This window comes from Thamnophis sirtalis, unplaced genomic scaffold, assembly GCF_051295495.1.
Source record: "Thamnophis sirtalis isolate CommonGarterSnake01/CBP01778 unplaced genomic scaffold, rThaSir2_p1.2 scaffold_1, whole genome shotgun sequence".
NCBI classification, from domain to species: Eukaryota; Metazoa; Chordata; class Lepidosauria; order Squamata; family Natricidae; genus Thamnophis; species Thamnophis sirtalis.
In genome coordinates this window covers 94,582,266-94,602,837 of record NW_028261381.1, presented here as the reverse complement: position 1 = coordinate 94,602,837, position 20,572 = coordinate 94,582,266, and the positions used below count along the sequence as shown (strand labels likewise).

Sequence of the window (20,572 nt, the reverse complement as noted above, 5' to 3'; positions counted from 1 at the left end):
GTGCTTCATTACTGCAGGCTTTTAAGAAGAGACTGGACCGTCACTTGTCTGAAATAGAGTATCCTGCTTGAGCAGGGGGCTGGACTAAAAGACCTCCAAGGTCCCAGAGCACTGGCAAATCAGAATACAGATAGTTGGGTTTTTCATTACATATTTTTATATATGTCATATAGTATGTGTGTTTCAATTCAATGCCTCAAGTCATGCTGCATCAGAAAGAAAATACTTGGGAAAGAAAGTCCTTGTGACTAGGTAAATAATGAGATCTAGTATCACTCATTTCAATGAGATCACTTAGTGGCATTCTTACTTGAAACTGCATTTTATTTTTAATTTTATTTTTTCTAATTTGCGGATGAGTAGTAGTAATAATAATGTACTTGTCTAAACAAAAGACATTGAAATAGATCTTCCCCCGTCCCCCCTCTTGATATGAATTTAAAATCCTACCTTCATGGTTTTTGTATTGGATTTTTAAAATTCAACACAAATTGATTTTGTATTCTGCCAAGTGGCTTTATTTATCTCACTTAATACCTATAATTTAATCTTTTATATACAAAATTAGCAGGATATGGGGCCATTCACTTTTTCTTATTGCAATTTAAATTAGAAGTTTATATTGGCTTTGTAATGCAAAAGGGACACTGATAATGGGGTAAATTAATCCTTTTCAGCTGGAAAGCTTGTGTGTGTGGGGGGGAACCATAGATAACACATTTGCTTTTAAGCTCAGGGCACTAAAGATCATAGATTTGTCTTAGAAATGAACAAGTGCAATCTTTTGATTGTTGCTTTGCCAAACCATTAGAGCAGCCCACAAATGAGCTTGTTCTGAAAAACTGAATTCTGTCTGTAAATGTTTAGAGAGATGCTTTTAATCATGGAGTGTACCGTCAAAGATAATGGTGCTGAAATTTTAATTATGAAATAAAAGTTTCTATTACTAATAAATTATAGTGAATATTTAGGTAAGTAAAACATAAGAACTGTTTCTTTTACATTTGTATTCATTTTGAAAATGTGCTACTACTTAAAAGAAATGTATTATATATGATACAAATTTGGGATATATGACAACCTTTGTTTGCTATAATGGATGCTTTACAGAATAATTCAGCTTGCTGTCAAGCACAAGGAATCAGGAAATTGGGGCAGTTCAAATGAATATAAAGGGTTTATTGCAAGCTTAAACTCTCTACCAAATTCTGAACTACTAATAGTCAAAGCAAATTGATAAGAGTAAATGGAATTCAAGGAGAGCTGGACTTAGATCTCTTGTAGGTACAAAGGACTTGAGATCCCTTCCTTGGGTTCAGCTTGGTTATCTCACAAGCTTTCCTTTTTATATCTGAAGATCTCCCTTTCAAATCATCTTGTTCAGACAATGGATATACAGTATCTACATCTGAGAATAAAAATGCTTTATAAATTTTGAAACTATAGCAGCTACTTGATAAAACCAAGATACCAACAGATGGCTAGATGCTGTCATTGATAACACATGCCTGAGTTGACAAGAGCTCTAAGAAGCTCTTTGTATTATCCAGTTTTTGAGAGGCTGCCACAAAGAGGAGAGGGTCAATTTATTTTCCAAAGCAGGACAAAGAAACAATGGATAGAAACTAATCAAGGAGAGAAGCAACCTTGAATTAAGGAGAAACTTCATAACCAGTGAATCAGCTTGCCTTCAGAAGTTGTGGGTGCTTCATCACTGGAGCTTTTAAAAAGAGACTAGACAGTCACTTGTCTGAAATGGTATAGGGTCTCCTGCTTGAGCAGGGGGCTGAATTAGAAGACCTCCAAGGTCCTTCCAGCTCTATTCTGATTAAAGCAGTTTCTGACCAAAAGCCCTGATGAAACGTTGCCCATCAGGTCATAGTAACTACTTACTTTATGTCATTCAGTCTGGTTTGTTAAAATGCTTCCAATACATTTTCTTGCAAATATTTGAACTCAAAATTCTTGTTTCATGCTTAATTTCTAGGTAGAAGTTTATTTTGAGAATAAAGGGTGGGTTACATAGCCTGAAACTACTGTCATGGTGTAAGCTGAGACTCATCTAGCTTTGCTAGAATTAATTGCTTTGTTTTGTCAGGATATAATTGAGGTATAGGAAAACAGAGAAGGTGAAAGTCAAGTAATTGGATAAACAATTTCAAAAAGATTTTACTTTTAAGATAATGTAACTTGAATTTCTTTAATTAACACCAACAAGAATACAACTAGTTTTTAGCATCTGGCGATATATAACTATCCACCTTCAGCACGAATAAAAAGAAGGGAATTCTGATAAACACTGTAAATAAATAAATAAAAATCCCACTAATAGCTCTTAACTATTTCTTAAAATTTCTGGTAACTCTTTTACTTAATTACATTGGCTTCGATTCAGAAATAGACAGCTTTTTGGTGATGCAGCAAGAATTTCCTATATGTCCCTCTTGCTGCAAACATTAATACATTATTTAAATGATGACCCAGATTATTGGGGGCAATATGTTGACTCTGTAAATTGCTTCGAGAGGGCTGTAAGGCACTATGAAGTGCTATTTTTATGCAGTTTGTGTGTTGTCTGTTTGAAATGGATTGGATCATAATCATGAAAACAACAATGATATCTGGAAATAGTAAAACATGAATAATATTCTATTACGACTGTAAGAAACATACTGGGCACTTTTTAATACATTGTTGCATTAAATTTTAAAGTAAAAATATAAAAACTAACAAGAACTAACAAGAAAAGATTAAAGAAAAAATTCGGTCGAAGTGCAAATATATACATATACACACACATATATGAACTTTTTGTAGTAGTTTCTGCTAAGATTCTTCGTTGCTGAAAAACCAGATAACAATAGAAGCATTAGGCACATGTTCAATTTTATTCCAAGATATTATGTTTTCCTAACACAAGAAATTCTCTTATGGGTTAATTTGAATGACTTCTCTGTTTATAAAAGATTCAAATCTAAAGACTAGAACCATACTTTGCTATAAGAACTGATGAGACAATAAGAAAGTTTCATTTATGCTGCTAGGGGAGAAAGAGGAGGTGGAATGTGATTATGATACTTAATTTTATGATAATGTTAATTTTTATTAGGATATGTTAAGCCCACAATTCAGTCAATAATTACCCCATAGATATACATAGGTAATCTAACATAGATAATACTTTTAATGTGCTTTCCTTATCTATCTGTGTTTGCTAACATCTTAGCCCAGTACGCATTGATCATTTTTATTATTAAAAGAACATCATATTTTGAATCTTAACAATTTGGTAACATATCAGTGGCTTTTTTTTTTAAACCAAACTTTTCTATGGTGTTTCTTTTAAATCTCAGATGCATCTTTATGCTGCCTGGGAGCGTGGGTGAACATGTTTTGCAAATGTATTGTAGTTTATCAGCAAGTCTAGATAATATTTGAGGTTGGAAAGATACAGGAAGAAGCAAGGAAGAAAAATCTTTGAAGTGAAGTGAATGGAACTGTCCAGCTCTCAGGATGCTGATGTCATTCCAAGAAACACTGAATGATAAGAGTCAGTAAATCTGATGATTCATTACTGCATAATAAGAAGGGCAAAAGAGCACTATTTTCAGAGAATGCTTTAGTAGGCAACCAAAAATAAATAAAATGGTCTGAAAAATCCATCAAAGTAACAGAAGCTGATTCAGCTGTGATGAGACATCAAAACACATGGCAAGCCTGTTGACTCATTAGAAGTGCCCTTTTAAATACTATGTCAGTAAACAAGACATTCATCCATCTGATTTACTCACAAGTCTCCATCCCCCTTCAGCACTGATATTTAACATTGGCAATAACTCAAACCATTCTCCTATAATTTCTTTTAATTCAAGAAGTGGCATGGCCTTACCTTCAAGGTATGAAATAAATTGGTTTCTTTACATATTGTTCCATTATTCACTGCTGTCACTTTACCTACATCCCAGGATTACGTTTAATTCCATTATTTAATTTTAAATGGTTGAGAAAAGCATTTTGTAAATTGCAAATAACTTATGTCAAAAGAGAATAAGAGAACAATTCTTTGCATTGATTTATAATTTAATGTAGTTAGTAAGAAATGTTGAAATGCTCAAGGATAGCTTTTTTGATCAGTACTTTTGGCAAATTAAATAGATAAAGGCAAATTCTGTGAAGTGTTTAACAAAGACATGAACAAAGGAAGCATTGTTTAGCCTTTTTTGACACAATCAGACCAAACCCCTGGTTTCATATGTTGCATTCTGATGTACTAATGAATGGTATTCACAATTGTTTTATCACAGTCTGTATTTAAATGAATCGTATCTGCTATTCAGAAATATGAATGCTCCAAGGTTAAAGGGTATTAGCGTGTTTTCATTCTACCGTGTTTCCCGAAAATAAGACAGGATCTTATTCACCACCACCCCCGAAATAAGCACTTGGACTTATTTTCAGGGAGGTCTTATTTTTGAGTTGGAGGTGCCGAGCGTGGTCACCTCATGGTTGCTGCTGTGTTGCAATATTTTCGGGGAGGGCTTATTTTCAGGGGAGGGCTTATTTTAGCATATGCGCTCAAAAGCCCCATTGGGCTTATTATACGGGGAGGTCTTATTTTGGAGAAAACAGGGTATTGAGTTCAATGGGACTTTAAGCATTTTTAAATCCAATGCTATCATGTAAACATTACTGTATGATTGGAGCCCATAAGCAATTGAGAGTTAAGAAGATAAGGATGAATGATAAACTCCCTTTGTTTCTGTGCTGTCTGGTTTCGATTCTGTCCTTTGAGGCAAGACTCATGATGGGAAATGACATGTGCGCAGGGCAACAATGATTCATGTATGAGTATCTGTCCCTGAAGGAAATTAAATAGAATAAGGCAGAAAAATAAATGAATAAACCTGGAACACTAAAGTTGTATTAATATGCTTGTAATATTTTGCAGTTTAAAAATAAATGTTAATCTTATTCATTAATATGTTTATCCAAATTTTTCTCTTCACCCACCTAACAATTTTTGTGAGAATTAAGTGCATTGCCATTGCAATATTCTCATCTCACCAAAACTTATCTTTTCTTTGAAGAACTGTAGCCATTCATTGATTTATTGGGGAAATGGATCCACTGCTTCAGTCTTAATAAGTCTGTAGGCAGTTTACTGGAAAAGTTAGAATAACATTACTACTATTACTACTACTTCAATAGATAATCCAAATAACATTGCATTGATATCCACACAATAATGAACCATGAATCACAAAAGCCTCTGAAACAGCTGAAATGATATAAATTTCCATAAGTCTGTGGGACTGAAGCCATCTCACTTTGCAGGAAAGGATGTTTCCCCTAAGAACAGGTACTGCCATTCCCCAATCACACTGCACTTCCTGATAAAAGACAACATTACACAGGTATTCTGGGAAAGGTGATTTCTTAGATTCCCAAGCCAGTATAAAATTGGTGCATAACATGATGTTGTGTGAAGTTTCTCCTAATATTTTAAATACATGTACATACTAAATGTACAAATGTAATATTCTTGAAATGATAACTAGCACTGGCAGGTGATTGAAATTAACAGTGACTTAGTACACTTGGAGTGATTCAAAATGCAGATATTAATGTTTGTGGGGGGACTGTCTTCTTTTTAACCAACAGAGAAGTTTAATCCAAACTGGATATTTTTTAAATAAAATACAGATCACAATATCCTGGGCTTTATTAATATCTGTTATGGTACCTTTAAGAGCACCTTCATATGAAAATAGGCAATTAGGGATTGCTATAGCCCCCCTTACCTAAAACTAATGGCATGGTTTGCTACCATTTTGAAAATTGTTGAGCCTATAGTATATATAAATTGACTTTAATTTTGGATGTGCGCATGGGGTTACGAAGAGTTGAGATTGACTTGAAAGTTGATAACAACAACAGAAGAAATATTGCCTATCAAATTTACGTAGTACTCATTTACCGAAAGCAACTTATATTTCTTATTTAGCTGTAGGAAATTTTTCAAAATCATCTCTTCTGCATTAAATATACCATACCACCACTGTCACCAGAACTTACAATAGCTGTCATAGAGGTAAGCTTTTAGCTGCTCCTCCTGGGACAGCATCTCACATATGGAGGCTTTATACTACCATAAATGTTTTAAGAGCCATATTTCTCTCAGAAATATATGGTGTTGGTTGGCACGGCGATTTATATCATTAACAACGGAGGATAACAAGCATGAGCAGCAAAGTGGTCTATTAACATGTTCTGCATATTGCTGAATAACTGCAGTGGAGTTAGAGAACTCAAGTGATAACAAGGCATACTAATTGTAATAAATCCAGTATGATCAGGGAAATGCCAACCGGCCTGTAGTTGTTATGCATATTTTCCAGGGCAACACAATGAATTAGTGCTCATTGGTTAATGGATTTTCCTGAGAAATCTCCCTGTAGCAACTGATGCATTGACAATGTTTGTCCACTCTGAATTCATTCATAATTTTCCCAACATCTGTTTCCTCTTGTTTTCTCAACAGTATTCTTTGTGCCTTGGGAGCTCAAATTATATTCATTAGGGTACTGAATGCAGGAATCATACCTGTTTTCAGGGTCATTGAAGACCCATCAATGAAGAAGAGCATTATTTTGCACATTAATTGGGGCATTTAAGTGCCCATTAACATCCCATTAGGACCTCTAATAGGCTTTTTAGCCTGACATGCATTTTATATATAGTACTAGTAAAATGCTTCCACTAACACTTCCTACCACACCTCCAGTTGCTTTGCATCAATACTTTAAAACTAAGGAATTGTGAATCCAGGCATATCTTATTTTCAAAAAAAATCTGATAAATATAGAAGAGAATATTTTTCAAAGAATATATGGATGTGGTTTTCTTTATTTCTTTTACCCTTTTAAATTACAGCTGGATGGCAGCCATTTGTCAACACAGCCAGCATTTAAGCAAATGCTGTTCAAAAGTTGTTTACGGAGGAGGCAAAAGGTCAGAGGAAGGATTTTGCCAACTCTGCTTCCAATCTTATCTCTCAGTTTGTTCAAGGAGTTCCTTAAAAGGGAAGTTCTGCACAAAGATGAAAAGAACTTCACAGCAATACCACAAGGAAAGGAAAAGAAAGGAAAGGAGAAAGGGAAAAGGAAGGGAAAAGAAAAGAAAGGAGAAAGGAATCGAAAGGGAAAAGAAAGGAAAGGAGAAAGGAACAGAAAGGAAAAAGGAAATGAAAGGAGAGGAGAAAGGTAAAAGGAAAAGAAAGGAAAGAAAAAGAGAAAGGAGAAAAGAAAGGAAAGGAGAAAGGGAAAAGGAACGGAAATGAAAGGAAAGGAGAAAGGAGAAAGGAAAGGAAAGGAAAAAGGAAAGGAAAGGAGAGGAGAAAGGTAAAAGGAAAGGAAAAGAAAGGAAAGGAAAGGAGAAAGGGAAAAGGAAAGGAAAAGAAAGGAAAGGAGAAAGGAACGGAAAGGAAAAAGGAAAGGAGAGGAGAAAGGAAGGGAAAGGCAATTACAACTGACAGTGGCCCTGAGATTTCTGGAATAAAGCTTTCTTTAAATCCAAATACAGCTGAATTCAAATATATTCATGAAATGAATATGGCCAAATCAAAGTGCATTTTGCTGATGGGATGTTAACTAAAGTTTGCTGATTTGAAAATGTGGTAGGTACAAATTAAGATTTATATAGTTCAGGTCTTTTCAACCCTTTTGCTATACCCAATTCATTATCCTTTGCATGCTTGTTATTTTATACCTCGCAATATTAGCACTCTAGATTTTTGTCATGCAGAATTACACTGTTGGATGGGACTTTGGACATCTAATTCAACCCCTTGCACAGGGCTGAAGTCCTCAGATAATCTCAGACCAAAAAAGCCCCTACAATGATGGAGCACCCATTTAAGAAGTTCAAAAGTAATTTTAGCTAGCAGTCTGTCAGTCTATCTTCTGTTGGTTATTCCATATTCAATAACTTCTAGCTGACTGTCTGAATTGATTCCATAGAATATATTTTATTTTATTTAAAGTCCGTAGGAAATTTTTAAAAAAGTAAACAATAATAAATAAATAAATATTCTTCACATGTATTAAGAAGGGCATGGTTAAGCTTTAGTTTATCTTGACATGTAAATATAGGGATTCATAAGTGAAAATAAAGGGGGAGAGGGCAGAATAAAATCTGATTCTTGATAATAGAATTGGTGTCTGTTTAGAGAGACAAAAACATGATTCCCACATTCATCTAAGCCATGATGTCTACACACTTTCCTCGGCTTACACAATATCTTGATTCATGAGCCATAATTTACTAACCACATGGCATAGTTCACCAATCTGCTAGACCAAAAACAAACTACATTATGATTTAGTGCATATGAGAATCCAGCTTGTTTCAATTCTACCTCTTCCTTTTCATTTGTTAATTCCAGAGAACTGCTTTTAAGACTTAAGAAATGATATGGCTTAGGACTCTGAACCACATCCTTTCCTAAATATGTGTTCTGGCCTGCATCTTCTTCGAGGCACAACTGGGAACCTCAAGTGCAGGACCAAGAGAACGGAGAAACAACTGGTGTCACATTTCCAAAGCAGAGTGAAAGGGACAAATTAAATTCAGCTACAAAAAAAGTTCTAAAGGCCCTGGCAGCTTATGGAAGCAGTGGTTAAGAGAACTTACATAATTCCCTTAGAAATCCCCTTGGCTTTTCATCCAAGCTATTCTTCCTTCCTTTCAGCTTCTCCCACACTTTCATTTCTGTGTTCATTTGTCATTGGCTCATTGCAGCTACCTTTGACCTTTCTGAAAGTCATGCATCTAATTTACAAAGCTTGCCAACTTGCAGCAATCCTTTCTCACAGTAGTTGAGCATCCTGGATGTGGTCTTTCGGGTACCAAATAACTGGGAAGATTTTGGAGGGCAAGACTTTGATTTTCTCTTGTCAGGGAAGCATCTTTTTATTGGGAAAAAAAATCTAAGGTCAGCACTGAATGGGGAAATGTGCAATAGATCCTCATAGTTGTGGCTTTCACAGAGGCCTACAACCAGATGATCATACTTTAGGCACCTTGCAAGCAGTCTACAATTACAACCTTCACTGTCAGCTTCCAACAAGCAAAGTCAATAAGGAAGCTGGCAGGAGTTCACAAATGGGGATCACATGACAGTGGGATGTGGCAGCTGTGTAGGGTTTGCATAATTTGTAGCAAATAAGAGTGCCATAAGTCGGCACGATCACAAGAAGTTGTACTTTACGACTGTGCTATTTAGCGATCTAGTTGCTGTTCCCAATTGTCATATTTGAGTGAGGACTACCTGTAGTGGCTAGGTCCACATTATAAGCCATAACATAATTTGCCTGGTTTGGATTTAGTGTATTGTGTGAATACATTATTTATGGTCTGTAAATCATCATGTGCAGTTGTGTTAGGGAATCAATGATACATTAGTTCTAGACCAAGGCATGCAAAGAAGGTCCATAGTTTCCTAGACCATTAGTAGCTTCCTGGAATGTGTAATCTACCAGCATCAGCTTTGGGACTTCTAGAATAAATTATGTTGATTATTGTAGCCTTTAATGAAGCAAAAGCTAGATGACTAAGCCCCGGATGGAGATAAACCTCGAGCTAATTCCTTATCAAAAACTTCATCCTGCCTGTACCATGGAGCCTTAGTAAGCATTAAACAAGGATGCAGATGTATTTACTGACATATTTTTCAAGAAAGTATAAATGATGGTAGAATACATGATAATAATTTATATTTTTATACATTATATATGTTTATAAAGAATATCAAACGTAGTCACTTAACCTAGCGTGATATGCTTGTTGCCATTTATGGTGGTATGTTCTGTTTTGATCAAAAGCAATATCTTTTCTGTCTTTGTATGTTGTGAAAAGATTTATTGAATAAAATTATTGGAGTAAAGTAAAAAGAAGTATATTAGAAACATAGGTGTCCAAATGCAAAGCTTCTCCGCCCAACATTAGTTAAAGGTTGCTTTGCACGGGTAATGGGGATGAAGTATGAATGATTTTCTATCTCCTCCACCCCAATCCAACAGAACAGAAAGAAATAATTAAAAGGGCATGGGATTCTGTATCTTTGTCCATCAACAAGTTAACCCTGGATATAAAATGGAATGAAACCCAGTCTGGTATTATGAAAGAAGCCAGCAAAAAGGAGATCGGAATCAAAAATGGCCTTTATCTGATTGTAGTCTGCATAGAAAAAAAATTATTCAGAAGTTAATTTCCCAGTGAATCTCTATGACAGAGACAGTTGAAGAGCAGCTAGAAATGCTGCTACCAACTATTCCAATCTAAGTCCTCTCTGTTCTCTCTTCAGATTAGGTGACCCAGAGTAAAGCAAAAGTAATTTGCCCTGTGCTGCCAATACACACACACACCCAGAAAACACATGCATCCATCTCGATTATATCCTCTTTTTCAAACACACACATAAGCACACACACCTAACACACTAAAGAGCCAACACTTGTGCATACACCTAACTAGTTCCTGGAGAGAGGTCTGTTTTCCTCCCTCCTTTATTATTTTTATAAACAACTCAGGGCTGCAAACATACATAATATTCCTTCCTCCTCTTATTTCCCCACAACAAGAGCAACACTGTGAGGTGAGTTGGGCTGAGGGAGAGTGACAATCCTAAAGTCCCTCAGCTGGTTTTTATTATGTTTATGTGTGTACGTAAGTTGCAAAAGAAAAAAAAGTGATGTCTTTCCCTCTGCCAGGGTTGTGGAAAATGCTCCGCATGCTTTCCTGATGGGTACAGAAAGAGGTTAGGTAAGATTTTATCCCTGTTGCATCCTTGGATGGTCTATATTAAGGTGTACTGGCATATTTGCTTTTCATTTCTTGCATGCAAGTGTGAGGCTGACCTTCATCAGTAGAAAAGCTGAAGCAGAGAATGTTTCAAATTCACACTTAAGGAGCATACTGCTAGAGGAATTGTATTGAATATACAATAGCAAAAGGGGAAAAAACATTCCCTTTCCTATGTTTTTTTCCTGTGTAATGCCCTCCCCCTTCTGACAGAACGTTCTTCCCATAGTTCAGAGTCTAGATATTGGATTGGTGTAACATACTAAGCTAAAATGTTATTTGCTGGCTTGTGGCTCAGTATGTTGTAGGAATCTGGCCATAATGATTGCTTTATGTTTCAGTGCCGTTTACAAAATCAGGCAATTCAGCAATTTAGGAGCTATCTAGATTGCAGAGCCAAGGTTTGTGGAAAGCTGAATCAGAGGGACAGGTTACTACCAACTTTTGATAGTAATGCAGGTGTTTGGACCTGAATTGCTGCTGAACATACAGTTCTAACTCTAAGAGCGCTTTTAGCACACACACACAAAATAAAAAAAAATCAGACAACATAACGAATGTGGTTATATTTCTATATATCCTATCTTAGGGTTCTGCCAAACTTTAGAGTAACTGACATGAGAAGGAATACAGAGCAAAGACAAAGAGTTTTGTCTGAGATTCTGGGAAATTGGGGCTCTTCAGAGGTATTGGACAGAATCTCCTCTTAGCACTTAGGAAGTTGTATTCCAGCATATCTGGAGGAGAGTAGAATGGGGAAGTCTGGAATATTTGCATATTCTAGGTTAGATGGATCAAGATTGCACTGACCACCTGCTTATTATTCATTTATGCGGCAGAGCCAGGTGAACCTCTTTTTCTTCTACCCACCTGCCTGCTTTCCTTTCTATCTGATCTGGGGGTGGAGGGGAGGGCTTCCCCTCAGACTCCCTTCAGATTCTTGGGACTACAACTCCCATTATGTTGGCTGGAAATGACAAAGTCCTGGATCCAATGCAGCTGAAGCACGAATGTCTGCCAGGCCCCACAAGTTTTTTTTTTTAAAAAAAACAAACCTCCTCCACCTGCTGCACCTTCCCATGGTGGCACAGCCCAGGGTGGAGAGTGTGACGGGCCAGTCGCTTTGCAAAGCTCGCTCAGTTCCCGGGCCGGCTCCGCCCCCGAAATGGTTAAACGCGCCTCTCTCTCTCCCTCTCTCTCTCTTCAGCCCCCTTGAACGGCCCATTGAGTCGGGAGTGCCCAATCTGCTGGCAGCCGCAGCGAAGGGAGACGACTTGCTCGTCCCCGCTGCTTCTCTCTCTCTCCCCGAGCGCCTTTTCAAAAGGAGCGGCGGGAGCACAAACAGGGCGCGCGGGCATCCAAAGCCCCGGGCTATGCGCGGCCAGGAAAACCCTTAAGTTTCCAAAGAGCGCCAAGATGAGAAGATCGCTCTGCGCCCGAGAGGCAGAGATACTCCCCGCAGCCGCCGGGTTAGGAGGTGCCGGGTTGGCAACGCGGTGCTGGAGCTGATGAGCTTGTTGTAGCCTAGCTGGCCCTGGGCAGGTGTTGGCCGGCGCTCTGGCGGAGGAAGATGAGCGTGATGCTGTGGCGCTGGGAGCACAACAACCTGACCATGAAATTGGTAAGGATCTCTGGACGGGACGCCGTCCTCTGCGCGCCCTTTGCGGCGTCCGGCTTTGCGCTCCTCGCCAAACCGCAGCGCGGCTCCCGCTGGCGTCCCGCTCGGATCCAAATCGGGAAGCGGCAAAGCTGGAGAGGGGGAAGCAGGCGGAGGCCAGTTCCGCCAAGCTCCTCCTTCGGGTTGAGCGGTTGTGCCTCCGCCTGAGAGCCTTTCCCGCGGAAGCAATGTAAGAGTTTGGACTTGTGCGAGCTTTTTAAACCCCCCTCCCTCTCCAGGTTTGCCTCTCCGCGTGCTTGCTTGCCCTGGTCGGAATTCCAGAGGCGCAAAGAGTTGGGAGAAGCCGGCTTGATGATGGATTTGGGTGCTTGGGTTTTTTTTTTCCGCACTTGCTTTTCGTTGAAAGGGCTTTGTTGGGGTTGCTTGGGAAAGTTTTAGAAAGAACCTGGAACTTCTGGGTGAGGCAAATGTGCGTGGATTTCCCACTCCCCAGCACAATTGAGATTAGGAAACCCACACATCAGTCTGGAGGGAGAGAAATAGAGGGAGAGGAAGGAAAGAAAGAGAAAAGGAAGGAAGGAAGGAAGGAAGGAAGGAAGGAAGGAAGGAAGGAAGGAAGGAAGGAAGGAAGGAAGGAAGGATTGATTGCTGGCTAGCGCAGGACTTGCAATTGTGATCTAAACCTGTGGAGAACCTGTACATTAGTGACTTTGGAAAACTGATTTTCAAACCTGAACCAGCAGCAACTGCTCTTTTTGAAGAACTATGCATGTGCGCCTTTAACTCACACACTGGATTATTTTTAAACAATGGAAATTGCTCTCCTGTGCACATTTGCTTTAAAAATACATTTCCAATGAGGTTGAGAATACAATAGCAAGGATTTGTTTCAAATGTCAGGAGACTGGCAGCTTTAATCATTGGGAAACTGGCAGAATCCTTTGCACCTTAGAAGAATTTATTGGGTATTAACAGAAAGATGCAACTATGGCTGTCATTCAAAATTGTCTCCTGTGAAATATGGTCCTTTTAAAGGACTGCTTGGACAGGCATCGTCAGTATGTGGAAGATCCTGCTGAATTTTTAAAAAAAGCCTTTCTCTGTCGGGAGATCAAGATGCCTTTATTCAACATGCATGAGTGCCTGTTGGAAAATTGAATTTTTGAGTTGGCAGGAAAGGGTGTGTGTTAAGTATGGGGGTTATCCAGGCATGAACTGAACTGTTTCTATGCAGTCTGAAATGAGAGGTGACTGCTGTTCCAGTAGTCTGCCTTCTTATGTTCCGGAAATCAGGAAGTAGAGAGAATAGACTCTGCAGGTGTATAGCAAGCCCTTTCTTACAAACATAAACATTGCAGCCGTTTTTGAATGGGTCCCAAACAAAGGTGATTTTTTATTTAGCACATAGAAGGAACTGAGCCAGCATTTAAAAGAAAAGAGGAAAAAAAAGAGCTGGGTGATATAAGCTTTAAAAAGTGGGTAAAATGCCAGCAATTTTCCCCTTGATGTTTTGGCTGAATAACTAGGATCAAAAAGCATGTGCCTAGGATCAGACTTCATAGGGATGGTGAAATTATACTAATCAATCTGAAACTCTGATTGATAATAGGAACAGAGCACATTTAACATGTAAGTTAACTTGAGAGCAAGTCTCAGGGAACAACTCTATGAGTTTACTTATAAATCCAGTGGGTGTTGCAGCATAACAGAGATAAGAAAACTGGAGCATTCCTTCCCATATTTGTTGACTCGTGTTCATTGCTTGACTATGTTTTTGTAATTTGTTTTCCTCTTTTGTAATGTGTTCTTTAAAGAAAATTACTTGAGAAACTACCTGTCTCTCATAATCTCCGCCCATCTGAGCTGATCTGGCAGGGTTAGCATCCTCCATATTCCTTCATTTAAATAATAACCCTGAAGTGTATTTTATCTGTAATAGCACCTGCAATAAGATTCAATGGAGATTCAAACATTCTCCATTTACTGGGTCTTCAAGGACCTTGAAGACTAGACCTTTGCCTAGACTTTTGGAGAATGTGATTGAAGCCCCCTTTATTTCTTATTTCCATCATGGTTTTGTTATTTCTGTCAACTTGTCAGGCCTGAGTCCCACAGATGACACAGCAAGATCCAGTTGAGTCCAGTTCTGTATTTGCTTACAGCTAATAGACAGAATCCTGCTTGACTAACCTGGGAGATTCTAGGCTACCCTGAACCTTTTCATTCCCCACCCCAACATCCAGTTCAGGACTAGGCAGTCTCTTGTCTTGGGGACCTACCTGAAATTCAAGTTGTATCTATGCACCATTTTATTCAGAAATCATTTGAGTAGGTAAATGAATGAATAATTTTAAAAAAATAAAAAGAGTTACCATAACTGACACCCATACTGCAACTAGAGTTGATGTGATGTGATGCAATAAGCACAAATATTTTAATTGCTGGATTGGGCATGGTTGTTATGCTTTGGTGCATGTTGCTTTTTTCCACCAGGCAAAATAATGTCAGATGCCCAGGTACTTCTAGACACGGAAGAACAGTGAAGGGCACATGGAATCATACACTGTTCATTTAATTAGAGTTCCCTGTGGCTGATTTTCATTTTTGACAAAAAGCTGACTTATCTCATTTAACCGTCAGAGAGTGGTAGAATACTGTAAACTACTGTGTTAGTTTTCTTTGATAGAAATAAGCAGTCAATATAGCTGAGTCTAAAACTGAGGAATGGGATAGATGTAGAGAAGAAAGGTTCTACAGGGACAATCTTTATATACTTGGAAATAAAAAGAAGGGCAAGGACCCTGTTGTTTTGGAAACCAGAGAATTAAAAGCAGAAAATTCAGGAATTTCAGAACATTCATACATGGAGAAAATACCTTTAGGTGCAGTCTTTTTGATCACTTTGATACTGCAATGGAAAAAGCCACATGGCAATATTTTTCCTATATAAATCACATGAAAAGCCTTTCACAAATGTGTTCTGCAGAACCAATGAATCCAATTAATGAAGATAATAAAACAAACCAATTAGCTGGTCCAATCACACTCATATTCTTACATGTGAGACACAAGCTTGATGGGCAGCAGCATCAATTGCAACATTAACTTTGCGAAACTTGAAGAAAGTTTTAACTTAGAAAGGTTGACTACTCACGTGGTTCCATATCATGTTGTTCTTAGAGCTCAAGCCCTAGATCTTGCTCTTCTTGGAGGTTTCCAGGTTGCTAAGCTTGGTAAATAAAGTCTGTACATAGTCTGTTTATTGGTATCAAAAGAAATGAATCCACTGTATCTACTCTCTTTACAGATCATACACAAAAATTAATGTGATTTAGACATAATAGGAAGCATACAGTACATGCACTGTCCCATGACTTAGTATATTTTTTTGGTGGTGGTGGTGATGGGGATGATGGTGATGATTTATTAAATGGATATGCTACCCAACTTTCAACAATCTGAGTTTAAAAATTGTTTAAAACTTTTAAAACAAAACAACACAAAGCAAAATGGAGCAAAGATGTGTGATGGTATGTGCAGCTGAAGGAGAAGGAAGAATATGTTGGTAATAGCATTTCAGTTTTCCAGGGAGGGATCAGTACTTTTGAATAGCTTACAGGCACTTGTATTTCAGTGGTGAATATTCCAACAAGTGTTCATTTGATAAAGTTTTATTGGTCTTAATGAAAATTGTAGTGTGCTGTTCTCTTTCACATTGACTATTTTCTATCTGTTGCAAACAGCTTTTTTCTCATTTTATCAGGCACAGAAGACAACTAGAAGTGCACAGAAATGCTTTCTATAGTTTGTTGCACCTGGTGTGCTTGTCTGGAATGATTTACCATAGAGCTAAACGTTATTGAAAGTCTTTGGCAAAAGTCTTTAGGATCCCCCCCCCAAAAAAATCCACTTTTTAGTAGGTAGATAGCATTACTCGGTGGTGAAGACTGTGGTTAGGGCAAAAAACTTTATTTTTGTAATAATGGTTTTAAATCATGCACAAAGATGTCTCTCATGCACATAGATGTCTCTGCATCTAAATCAAGCAAAGATTTAAGTTAAGCCCCATGACCTTAAGGAAGATGATTATTTTGTATAAAAGATGCTTCTGTTGTTATTGCTGTACCATTCAAATAGTAAGAGACTCTGTTTTGTTTGCCATCCTGTTCTCCATCTAAAAATATCTAGGAAAGAGGAACACAGATTCTGGAAAAAAAGACTGTGATGAAGCAAGAAAAGGAAAAAGAAAAACTGGTAAATGTAATCACAGGACAATCTGGAGACTTATTTTTCAAAATAGTTCAAGATTAATTAGTTATTGTTTTTCTCTGCTTCTGAAAAGGTTTCCCCCTGCCTTTTATTTTTGCAACTTTTATCCATTTTTCTGCTTATTCCGTTCTGATCACTATCAAAAAAAAAAATGAAAAAAATTAAATATTACTAATGTGTAAAATCTTGTGTCATTTTGTACTTGGTTTTATTATGGGTACAGCCTTCTTTGCTGCCAAAGAGATCACAACAGGTAAACCCGTTCTCTTCTTTCACCACATTTTCTGTTTTTATCCTCAGAAAATTATAGTTTAAAATAAATGTTGTGATTCCATAATTCTGCTGGTTTCTTCCAATAAACTGGGGGGGGGGGTGGGTGGGAGATCAGCAGTTTACATTTCATATTATAATTAACACTAATTGACAATTTGTTAAATTCAATCATGAGAAGTTTTTTGTTAACTCTGACTGGGGAAAACAAAATTTCAAACTTGTATTGATGATTTCAATTTGTTACAACGGTGAATCAAAGCTTGATATAGGAACCTTCTCCCATGCCAGTAGGAAGACAAGAGGAAGACTGAGTTTGAATAACTTGAGCTTGTTCTTGTAATTTGAAACTAATTGTTACATCTAAAGAAGCCAATGATGGTTTCAAAGTCATCCTCTGACCTTCAAGGGAAAGTCTGACTTACTATCATTTCTATATGGTGAATATCACAATTTATATAGAATGGTTAATTTCAGATTTCTCTTGAAGGTTATGTTTGTAATAGTGCTGAGATATGCACATAGAGCTTTTCCATGAAAGGGGAAATCTTATGTGGTGTTTGGAGCAATTCTCGGGCAAGTGGTTGGGTTAGAAGACTTACAAGGTCCCTTCCAACTCTGTTAATCTAATAATCTAATACTTCAATTCTTATTTGGCATAGCCCAATGGAAACTTTTGTATAATAGCCAGAGCTAAATTATGCACCAAGGAAGAGGGAGCTACAAAAAAACCCTCTTAATATCTTAATTATATGCATAAGATAATTTTGTCAGAATCAGCAGCCCAGTTTAAGAGTGATAACTAGTACAATGTAGCATTTTGGATTTAATTTGTTTTGGAGGGGCATAGAAGCTTGAAAAGAGCAACTTTTTCTACACTTTAAAGCAGTGTGATCCCAGAAAAAGGTACTGCTGTCTTACGCCATTACAACAAAATGTATGGATATTCTACGCTCTCCAAATTGCTTTTGAAGGATTGAATCCAAAAAGCTTCACGATAAACAATCATATGGTATGCATGGCTTCCTTCAAAGGTAAGACTGCGATGGTGGTGCTTTTATGAGATTTGATCTATTTGTAATTGGTTCTGATGGCTGTCAGGGAGAGAAAAACACACTTCTACATGGCTTTGATTGCATTTTTGATTTCTCTTTTAACTTCAGATTTCTTCTACCTAATTCTACTAAAGAACCCATTTCTTAAATTAAAACCTAAGCTAATCTAACATGCTATTGCCATAGTGATCACCTGAGTGCCTTGGGACACGAAGTAGGGTATGGGAGCTAAAGTCCAGTCCTGTTTTTTTTTTGACAGTAGCTACTTTTCAATGGCAAATAGTTTCTGAATACACTTACTTTTTGTGAATTTTCATATCCTCCCTTTCAAGTACTAATAATTATGGGTTCCTACACCTTCCATTCCACCTCCCCAATTCCATTTATGTAACATACCTGTCATTTCTTTCTCATTCACTTCGTTTTTGGGAATTGTTTTCACAAACCAGTATGTGAAGAATGAAAGTTTCTTATCGATGTTATTTCTGATCCTGATTCCAATCAGATTCTTGCTACATATTCATATTCTGCTGTAAATCTGTGTAGTTTAAAATGTGCGTTTAAAGAAATGATATCATTCAATTGCACTGATTTGAGAACAGACTAGCTACACTTCCTCTGTAATAAGAGTGATTGCAGTTCATATGCTTTCTACATATACATGTAGAAAGATAAGCTTTAAAAAATGGATGGGTTAGGAAAAATTCTAAAGCAAGGCAAGCTTAATGATCTTTTTTGTGACTATAAATGCCCTTAAAAGCGATTTGGCCTTTAATCATACCGATAACCTGCTATTTTCATAGACAACGCAGCATTTATGTTTCCCTCTGAAATGCAATTACTTTGGAGCTCCTTTCGCCGACTGCTAATAGCACAGCATGCTCCAGAAAGTATGATGGGAATACGTGCAAACTGTTTTCCTCTCTTACCATTGAAACCTCCATCTTTCAAAGATCAAGGTGGCAGCAAAGTGAAACAAGTGCTTTCTGTTTGTTCCCAAGGGTCTTCTTGCAGTTAGCTGTGAACTGTGAAGCAGAATCAGGCTGGGTTTATTGACATGCAAATGAGCCCAGCAAGCTTTCCTCTTCAGTCTGGAATCTTCTTATCCCACATTAACATAAACCTTACAATTCTATAGGGTAGTTGAGAAATAGAAAGCAGGCCTAAAGGAGTTGGACAGGTGGTTTCTCTCCAAGCTGCTTCAGTGGCAGAAGGACCACTTCAATGCTAAGGGGTTTTTTCCTCCCCCCCCTCTCTCTGCCCCCTCATTTAGTTCAATATTCTGTGCAAAAGAATGTTGGTGATATATTACATTGCACTTTTTTGTCTCAGTAGTCCTGAGAATGTGTTAAGTCACAGCAGCTGACTGTGCGACACCCAAAATACCTCATTTCGGTGCACTTCTGGGAGGATAATGAAGAGCTCAGGTATTGCTGAATACTGCAGTCTTAAAACAAAATGTCCCCCCTATAATAGCAAAATAACTGCACGTATATATGAGCATATCCTTGCAGCTTTTCCCATGCTTTATTGATGTTGATCTCATATTTGTAAACATCTTGCTACTGGTTGAATATTAAAAGATTTTTAAAAAATACAACACACAGGGCAAAAAAGCTTAAAATGTGTGCTTACTTTCTCTTACTCTATCTCTCTCTTAGAAAATTCACTGTGAAAATAATTCAAAAAATTTTCTGTCACACCCTTATTAGAAATATGTGCAAATTCCCCAAAGGATTTTGCATAGAGGCAGAAACTATGGAGATTCTCAGTCATCCAGGTCATGGTTGTCCCAAAGGAGCTTTTTCAATGATGAAAGAAATGTCCTTCTGGGTTCAGCTCCAAGTGTGGGAAAAGACACTGGAGACATGCTTGGAAAGATGGTTTATTGTTGGGCAGGGCCACATGGCTTGAGCCCTGAACAGAAAAGGTGATCACACGCTTCAGTGTTGGTGGAGAAGAAGAGAAGGGCTGAAGGAGGGGCTTGCTAGGCTTTTTATAACCTGTTCAGTCCCACCTCTCTGTTTCCTGTTCCTGTGTAAGAAATGTATTCTGATTAGTTGTCAGACTCCCATGGGGCCATGGCTGCATTTTGAATCCAGGTATGGATGAGTTCTCAGATGCCACCTGGTCAGTTGAGTAAAGGGCCAATATTATCATGCTTTCCTATAACTGCTGGTGAAGTCTTTATTATGTAAAGTGGACTAGCTTGGCCGTCTTAATGGCCCATTAACAGTGGGGATGGGCAGGAAGCCACAGGCAACTATTCTGTTTTTTAAAATATGCTTCTTTCTTTTCACATCCAGACAAATATTCTGCCTTTTCAATATTTCCTAGGATATTTTATTTTTCTGGGAGAGGGCTAGATGATAACTTCCCACATCAAGAGGCAACTGGACTTTCTTGTTTCTCTTTGAATTCTCTGAATCTTTGAGCCAAAACCCAATTTCTTTGAATCTTTGTTTTTCTTTGAAAATGAATTTTTGAGACAAAACCCAAT

The 20,572-nt window shown here is 37.8% G+C and overlaps 1 protein-coding gene across 11 annotated transcripts in view; it reads left to right on the top strand.

Moving 5' to 3' along the window:
* Positions 1 to 20,572, top strand: part of NAV2 (neuron navigator 2) — a 598,751-nt gene that overhangs the window by 322,478 nt on the left and 255,701 nt on the right. The window contains exon 1 of one of the 11 annotated variants that reach the window (XM_087719102.1): positions 12,177 to 12,481. The exons of the other annotated variants lie outside the window; for them this stretch is intronic. Coding sequence (XP_087575228.1) covers positions 12,431 to 12,481 — 51 coding nt within the window. The 5' untranslated portion in view covers positions 12,177 to 12,430. Of the gene's footprint in view, positions 1 to 12,176; positions 12,482 to 20,572 lie in introns of those variants that run through there. 11 annotated transcript variants of the gene reach the window in all.